Raw genomic sequence first — 9,229 nt, 5'->3', positions numbered from 1 at the left:
AACGTTTTCCTGTACGCCCCCCCCCCCTCAAAAAGTTACGTAACTTTAAAATAATATTTTTTTCGAAAAGTACCGGAAAATCGGTAAAATACCTTATTGTTTTAAAATAAAAAACCCAATGTTACATTACGCGTTGTACGAACCCCCCCGCGCCTGTAACGCATCGTAACATTTTACACCCCCCTCCCCTCCAAATTGCGTTACGTAATACTTGAAGGCCCCTAAGTTCTTACAAATTCCATGTCTGAAATATCGCGATGAACGGATCGGATCCGTAACACTTCGTAGTTACAAAACGTATCCGTCATCCGAAACTACGAATTACAATTTAAAAGAAGACCCTTATTGCAACTCAGTCTATTGCTGTTTTTATTAACCATATCGCACTCTTAATAAAACAATGACCCATTCCAAAATAGCCAATTTGTGGCAATCGACAAACAACCAATTTCTGTTTGCGATCTTTTAGTTTTTTCCCTTTTTCATGCTATAGGTTTATTAACCTATCTTTAATAAGCTCAATTTTATAGCAACTTCAAAAAAAGGCAGCAAACAAATATTAGTTTTCCGACGACTGCCACAAATTAACAATTTTGAAATAGCTCATTATTTTATTAAGAGCGCTATATGCTAAATAGTCTTCCTCACTAATCTTCATAGACAATCTCGTATGTAACTTCCTCCTTATCGACTTCGTACATGATTTCCGGTTTGCAGAGTTGCATTTCCGCCTCGCTGAGACTCGTTTCCGGTATGCTAACTATGCTCTCTACAGCTGCTATGTCTTCCGTTTGCACGCCTGTGGCGCGCATTTGTCGCATTCTTGCCTGTGAAATAAAACTATGTATTAGAAATTAAATTTTTAGGGTTTCCAATATGGTTGCCAACTTAAGGTGCCTTTCAAGTATTACGTAACGCACTTTTTGAAGATTTTTGACCCCCCACCCCCGCATGTTACGCGCCGTAACGTTTTCCTGTACGCCCTCGCACCCCTCCAAAAGTTATGTAACTCTAAAGTGACAATTTTTTATATAATATTCACAATTATTTTACGCAAAATACCGGAAAATCGCTTGAATACCTTTGTTATTGTTTTAAAATAAAAAAACAATGTTACATAACGCTTTGTACGATTTATATGGACGTTCATGTCTATAGAATGTACGTCATTGTAAATAAAGAATAAAAAAAAACAAAAATCTAAAATGGTTCCTTTGACTCCACCCCGATGGACTCAATTAACAGACCATAAACAAAGATCCATAAACTTTGTTTAGTTTAATTTACTCCTTAAGGACAAGGCAAAGGCTCTCAGCCATACAGCCTGATAGACCATAACAATTACCATGTGCAGTCTATTCTTGCTCTTGTAGGGGGTAGGTAGTTTCATATGAACAGTGTGGACATGTAGCTTCATAGAGTTGGACTGCGTGAACGCCTTGCCGCACTGAGGACACTCGTAGGGCTTCGCCCCGGTGTGCACCTGGAACAACGAATATTGAAATACTATTTAAGTCTTGGATTTGTATATAGGCCGTATAGGCCGCGGCCTATGGGCAACAGCTTCTTAGGGGCGGCAGATTTCAGAGGACGCTCACTCGATTTAATTACATAGAAACCCGGTTTTAGCGATATCGAAGGGAACCTTGAATCTGGACGCTATATCCGATAGTCGTTATAAACGATACGCTTTTTATATCCATTCATTTAAAAAGACCTTACTATTTAGTCGTTATAACCGATGCGTCGCTATAACCGGGGTCGTTATAACCGGTTTCTACTGTAATCATTCGTTTATTTAACTTTAATGCCTTCCATAATACAAACAAATGGAAAATCATTAAGTATTTTAGAAACTTACATACATAAATCTACCTACATGGGGCGGCGGAAATAATGTGGCCTACACTCATAAAAAATATAAATCCGACACTGACGAGACGTTCATAAATAAATAAATAAAATGCTTTATTCATGACGTAGGCGAACATAGTTGCATTTATGATAAGTCAGGTATGAGAATATTTAATTATTACTTAAATGAAGTTGCTTAGTTTTAAATAAACCTAAAAGAGAAGACGGTAGAAGTCAGATTGTATCGTAGTATGTATATTTTATGTCCAACTAGCTGACCCGACAGACGTTGTCCCGTCTTAACTATGAATTTGCAGCGCGCATTCTGTCAAGCGCTGATAGTTATTTCAAACAATTGACAGTTATATAAAATTTATATTTTCGTTAAGTTTTCTTACATTTTCTAATTTTCCGCGCAATTTTTTGAATTTTTTCTTTCATAAGAACCTTCTCCTGACAATAACAAACACAACAAAAAAAAATTGTGAAATCGGTCCAGCCGTTCACGCGTGATGCGATGACCAAGGGAAATAGGGATTCATTTGTATATAGATAAATATAAAATGTCTGTAGTTACAACGACTTTATTTAAGTAATAATTAAATATTCTCATAAACCTTATCATAAGTGCAATTATGTTCGCCTACGTGATGAATAAAGCATTTTTTTTATTGCTTTGAATGACGAGACGAGCTTGCCGTTCTGATGGTAAGCGATACCTATAAACAGTAGAAACACCAACACCTTGAGTTACAAAGTGTTTGGTATTCCACTGCGCTCGTCTGAGACATGAGATGTCTCATTATGTCCAGTAGTTACACTGGCTACAATGTACTAACTGTGACTACACACTGCTTGACAGAAATAGACATTGCAGTGGTACCTACCCAGACTCTCACAGACGAGATATTGGATAATAAATATTAATGGTGTTATCGAATAATACCTCTTAAGTATTTTTTTGTGATTGCAACATTTTCTTCTTGTCATTTATGTTATTAGTTACGGTGCATATATTAAACGTGTTACAACAGAATTCTTGTTAATTTTACCATTAAAAGCCCTAATATGAACACGAGAGACTAATAGCACATAATTTTATTGTATTTTATAAAGTCGATATCTAAACTGACTGCCTCGGTGGCGTAGTTGTACTGCATGCGCGGTACGGCAGCGCTCTGAGGTCCTGGGTTCGAATCCGGGGTCAAAGTGATATTTGGGTTTTTCTGCTCAGTATCAGCCCGGAGTCTGGAATTTGTGCCCGACATGGCGATAGGCTCCCTATCACATCATGGGACGGAACACACTTGGCTAAAAGTGGGTGCCTTAGTTGCGCCTCTGCATACCCCTTCGGGGATGAATGCGTAATATTGTGTGTGTGTGATATCTAAACTGGTTTAATTTAATTTTGTTTCTGTTACTTATATATATCTACATAATACATATTTATTCGGTTGTTTTGTATTTGAAATATTATATCAATATTATGTAAATATTTGTTATAGTTCTCTATCGCAAATTGTTACATTTAAATAGTTTTTTATTTCTTTTTAAGTATTGTAATAGTGTTATCTGTACAATTGATAAACTAAGTACTTGAGCATTTGCTATTGTCTTAAAGATTGTGGCTCATGCTGTGATTGCTTATAACCAGAGTTACAATTACGTAAGCTATTATAGCTGTAAATATGTGTAGTTATTATAAGAATTATTGTAAACTCTGTTAGCAATCCTTATCCAATAAATAAATAAACGCCATTTGTACCGTCAGCAGCTAAACTCCGTTAGCAATCCTTATCCAATAAATAAATAAATAAATAAACGCCATTCGTACCGTCAGCAGCACAGTCAGATAGCCAAGCCGGCGTAATAAAACACGCTCATACATACCCTATCGTGTCTGAGTAGAGCTGCCTTGTTGCTGAACGCTTTGGCACATCCTTCGGCCTGGCATTTGTACGGACGTTCGCCGGTGTGCGTGCGGATGTGGATCTACAACAATAAATAAATTGACAACATTAAATACCGTTCCTTAATATTCCTATAGAGAACTTCTCAGGTGTGCAGGTTTGCATGTTTTCCTTCACCGTTAAAGCAAACGATAATTCATAAATAGCACACATAATTGACATTTTAAATGTAAACGTGCTATTGCCATTTCACTATGATCAGAAACATGTACTAACATCCAACCATATAAAATAAAATAAATAAATATATCCATTCAGTCGGTCATTACATTCGGTCTTTTTCGTACTTTCATTCAATCATTCGGTCATTTTCAGCTCACACAAACTCATTTACAATCATATATTCATTCAATTCCATTCACCGATTTACGCATATAATAATCTATTGACTAAATTCCATTCATTCATTCGTTCACCTGTAGGAACAGCGGCATTGTGAAGCTCTTCTCGCAGACGGAGCACTTGTACGGCCGCTCTCCAGTGTGCACCCGCTGATGATACCGAAGCGCCGCATTAGACTGCAACAATATTGTCATATATTTTATTTTGTACCGTAAGTAAACTACAGAAGGTTTATTTTAGAAAAACTATCTTATTAAGGGTAGAAGTGAATCTGTTAAGTTGTTATTGTAAATTAAACAAATTTTGATGTTCGAACATTATACTGCCATATATTGTTTTATATAAAGTCATTTTGATATTGCGTTACTAAATGAAACCACATACTCGTCTTCACCTTTGCTGACATTGTGCCAAAAATCATCCATTAATAACGAATATTTTCACCAAAAATCCTGGTATTAGTTTTCTGATTTTTTTAACATTTTGTAGTTTAATGAGAATATGGCGTGTGTGAGTGTATTTCTGACTGAAAGTATGATGTTGCTGCCGCAACGAATTATCTTAGAGAAGTAGTAGTGGCATTAGGGCGCGTAAAATTAAAATAACTTTTTATTCATATTTATTTCGTTCATTAAACTTTTTATTTTACATCTACGGCTCAAGTAACTTATTGTAGTGCTATTTCCAAGTAGATAAGTATGTGGTTTCATTCAGTAACGCGATGTCAAAATGACCCTGTATAAAGCTGAATTGTTTTTTTTAAGGCGCAATTTTTTTTATAAATTAAACAAAAATGTATATCATCCGAAATATACCAGAGAGAGATTTTTCAAAATCCACGCAATAATAAATAAGTTATGAAGCTTTACAATTTGGAAGGGACAGTAATCCTTGTTTTTCGTCCTATTTGCTTACTAAGTATAACATAATATAATCCTATTTATTGTTTAGTTTATATGTTTCTATAATACGTAATAGTGTAATTTAACAACATACGCATTACTTAAATGAGTTGGTTATACTTCTACTGTGTAAATTGAATGTATCATCTGCTGGAGAACCTAAAATAAATAAACTATGACGTCACCGAGTGTCACCGGCCATAAGACTACATGTGTGAGAAAGAGATAGCGCGATAACCGTGCCATATTGTTACACCTAATAATTAGTATTTAATAATTTTATGTTTTATTTTCTTTTTTATTTTATATTAGTGATAGTTACTCCACATTGTCGCATTGGAATACTTCTGTAATGGCTGTGTGTGAGAAAAATAAAAATATATGAAAAATATTGAGCAGGTGAACTGAAAACACTCACCGCATAATGCTTCCCGCACACTTCACACACTACTTTCTTCGGGCGCGTCTTGTAGTCTTTCTTCAAGCGCTGGATCTTGTATGGCGTGAACTTCTTCGTTGTATCTGATGGACATTCGTGACTGCAGTTCTCCTGAAAAGTGTGTCAAGTTCATTGTAGTCACTTGGATTTTTTTTTTATTACTTTGAATGACGAGACGATCTCGCCGTTCGCCTGATGGTAAGCGATACGACCGATAAACAGTAGAAACACCAACACCTTGAATTACAAAGTGTTCAAATCCGGGCAGCTCAACGCCGGGTCGTAATGCACGGTGACCACATCACAACCCAGTCGCCCCCCATGAAGGCTGGGCGGTAGTCATAAGGCACTTTCTCCCCGAAACCAAAAAAAGGTGGGAACCCTGTTATCAAAAAAACAAAAAGGTGGCAACTCTATTTGGAAGAAAAAAAGGTACTTACATAATACAGCTGTCCACAAACTTCACACACGACCCTGTAAATTGTATCGCGCGTCTCATGTTCCTGATAGTATTCATATTCGAGTTCGGTGCTCTCCTCATCCCTCTCCACGTAGTCGTGTTCTTGCTTCACGTCGATGTGAGTCGACTCGTAGTGGGCGATACATTGTTGTTCCGTGGGGAAGATTGATTCGCACTGGAAAATATATTAAGGTTTAGGGACTGTTCCGTCTAGGGGAGGTACATCCTTTTTTGCTATTACGGGCATTCCAGCCGAAGGTTGGTCCAAGGTTGAAAATATGTTTGGTTTCTTCAAATATATCGTGACCTTTCTTTAATAATGTTTATAAACAAGCGTATAAAAAAAATCATAATTTGTCAATAATACCCGCTAACGTAGCAAATGAGGAGGACAATGAATCGGTCCATCCTCGTAAACCTTATTATATTGATATCTTTTCTGATCCCCTTTATAGATTTAAAAACAATGTTAAAAAGGTAATTTATATAGATTATGGCATAATTTAATTTAATAGTGTATTTTTGTTCGTTTTATTTGTTTATTTTTTTCTTTTTATTTATATATGTCGTAGTATAGCTTAATTTTTAGATCTTGTTTCATTTTATTTAATTGTAATAATGCTTTGTTACTTATAATTTGAATTGACGTTTGCATCTATAATTGTATAAGTAGCATTTGAACAAAAATCTGTTGTAATCTATGCTATTGTTAAGGTTTGATGGTGTTACTTAGTTGATGCAACTTTAATAATAAATAAATAAATAAATAATGTTTAAATTTGGCATCCCTTATTGCCTCATGTTAGGGTGACTTTATAATCCGTGTTGTTATTCTAATGTTTTTTAAACTTGGTAACCTTCATTGACTCATGATAATGTGACGAGCGCAGTGCAATAGAAAAATAGATAAAAACATAAGTTTAAAATATAATATCAGCCCTGTATTATATACTGTCCCACTGCTGGGCACGGGCCTTCTCTAACTACTGAGGGATCAGGCCTTAGTCTACCACGCTGTAGTGCAGGTAGACTTTACACACGATGTTCTCCTTCACCGTTAAAGCAAGCTATAATTCACAAAAATACACACAATTATTTTTAGAAAAATCAGAGGAGTGCCCTTGGGATTTGAACCTGCAGACATTCGTCTCTGCAGTCTGTTCCACACCCAACTAGACTATCACCGCTAATACGTAATAAATTTAATATACAAATTTGTAAAACATATCATACACGAAAATTAAATAAAATTTCAAGCCTTCAATATAAACTTAATGATGCCAAATCTCACACTACCTATACATACAATGTACTTAAAAGGGGTACAAAGTTTGCTTTACATATTAATATATCATGTTTTATTACTTGAAACTATTTTATACAGTATAATATAGCATCTATAGCAGTGTTTTCTAACCTTTTTTAGGGTATGCCCCACCTTATAATATCAGCCCTGTATTATATACTTGCCCACTGCTGAGCACGGGCCTCCTCTACTACTGAGAGGGATTAGGCCTTAGTCCACCACGCTGGCCTAGTGCGGATTGGTAGACTTCACACACCTTCGAAATTCCTATAGAGAACTTTTCAGATGTGCAGGTTTCCTCACGATGTTTTCCTTCACCGTTAAAGCGAACGATAAATTTACAAATTTATTGTTCGTTGATTTATTTTTAAATTTAATTTTAATTTACACCTTAACATTTCTAAAATTTTTATGCGCCCCATACATACGTTTTAACCTTTAAAAATTGTTTTGTTCCCTTAAGAAATATAAATGATAAGTTTTAAGGAGAAATCACTATGAAATTGTTATCAAAACATCATAAGGAAAATCAAAACATATAATGAAGAACTGAAAATTCTGTTATTGCCCCTTAACTATCAAATTGCCCCCCTCTGGGGCGTGGGCCCCACGTTGGGAAACACTGATCTATAGCCTGGCAAAGTTTTGCAAGTGACCTACTAGATTTAAAGAATGTCACTAAAACCAGAAAAACTTTATCAAACTTGACTAAAGCTCTATGCTAAACTAATAAGAATAAAATCATTGTTTAAATTCCTATTTGGTGTGATTCACTGTATCATTTTTACAATTCTGCCAATGTTGTTTGATAACAAAAAAAAAGCATTGGTAATAGTGTATACTTTTTATTGTTTATAAACATTTAAGAAGGTCAAACAATTTATTTTGTGTTATGAAGTATAACTAAGAAGTCTTTATGACCTGGATAATAAAAGGGTGAGTATGGTGGCTTTACATCATTGATTTCCAAAGTAGTCACTGAGAGACTTGACAGGAGTCTATGTTAGAAAAACCAAGAAATAGGCGTTCACAATTTGTAAGAGGGGGACCATGTAGTATGGTTTTGATAGTAAAGAACTAAAATGGCTTGACCTATCAATGTAGGGAGATAATATTGTAAGCTCAGCGGCTATTACATGTAAACACTTGCATATTCTGTGGTATGTGGTAAAAGTTTAGCTGCAGAGGTTCCACCAGAACCAGCAAAATTTAGAATGTGGTCTTTGAGAAAAAAACCCTTAGAGCTCTGTTTTATAATATACCCTTTGTTTAAAATATGTTGCATAAGTTATGATTTTTTGATGGACAAAGCCTATTTAGTGCTTAAGGTGTTTTGGTATTTTTAAAGATTCACTTTTCGTATTGTCTACCTAAAAATGTTGTAAAACTTATATAAGCTATAAAAGGTATTTTCATCCCACTAAAATGATTTCTGGAGTATTCAAAAATAAAATATAGATTTATAAATATATAAATTATTATAAACAGTACACTATCAGCGGAATTGATAAATTTGTATATATTACATTTTTTACTTGTGCTATTTTAGTAAAATAATGTTTTTTACGAATAGTGAAGTTTATTATATAAATTAAATTTCGGGATAGGTAAAACAAAACGTCACTCACCACTCCACATTTATATTCTTTCCTTTCTTTCTTGTGTGGATGTTCTTTTTCTAAATGTATTTTCAACGCATCCTCTGTTGGAAAAGTTTCTCCACACTCACAGATAATATAATGTATACTAACAAATGAGCAGTAAAACATATCTTCCTCGCTCATTTTGTCACAGATTAGTAATTGATATCAATAACAAAAACGACTACGCAAGGTAGACACAGAATGTAAAAAATTTAATTTTCTATGTCGACGCCATCTTGATTTTCTATTTTCTGTACAGCGGAAGTTGAATTAGCAAAAGTCTATAATCTGTGGTAAGTAATGTAATTCCAAT

General features: G+C 34.8%; 1 protein-coding gene across 1 annotated transcript; it reads right to left on the bottom strand.

Annotated features, from left to right (window-relative positions):
* Positions 1–204: 204 nt before the first annotated feature.
* LOC115452397 (zinc finger protein 658B) lies at positions 205–9,163 on the bottom strand. The gene is made up of 7 exons (XM_030180913.2): positions 8,902–9,163; positions 5,948–6,142; positions 5,487–5,618; positions 4,241–4,342; positions 3,745–3,846; positions 1,346–1,483; positions 205–827 (listed from the first exon to the last, which is right to left on the bottom strand). The coding sequence occupies exons 1-7, from the start codon at positions 9,055–9,057 to the stop codon at positions 648–650; spliced, it is 1,005 nt and encodes a 334-aa protein (XP_030036773.1). The 5' UTR covers positions 9,058–9,163; the 3' UTR covers positions 205–647.
* Between the last annotated feature and the right edge of the window lie 66 nt (positions 9,164–9,229).

This window comes from Manduca sexta, chromosome 1 (assembly GCF_014839805.1).
Source record: "Manduca sexta isolate Smith_Timp_Sample1 chromosome 1, JHU_Msex_v1.0, whole genome shotgun sequence".
Lineage (NCBI taxonomy): Eukaryota > Metazoa > Arthropoda > Insecta > Lepidoptera > Sphingidae > Manduca > Manduca sexta.
Note: the sequence above shows the minus strand (reverse complement) of the source record. Positions and strands in the feature narration are given on the sequence as shown.

Excerpts from the sequence above, each read along its gene's own strand:
- LOC115452397 (XM_030180913.2), bottom strand. The coding sequence starts at position 9,057 with ATGAGCGAGGAAGATATGTTTTACTGCTCATTTGTTAGTATACATTAT. Across the intron at positions 6,143-8,901 it reads AAGAATATAAATGTGGAGTG|TGCGAATCAATCTTCCCCAC; the intron begins GTGAGTGACGTT and ends TATATTTTCCAG. Across the intron at positions 5,619-5,947 it reads TTTGTGGACAGCTGTATTAT|GAGAACTGCAGTCACGAATG; the intron begins GTAAGTACCTTT and ends CACACTTTTCAG.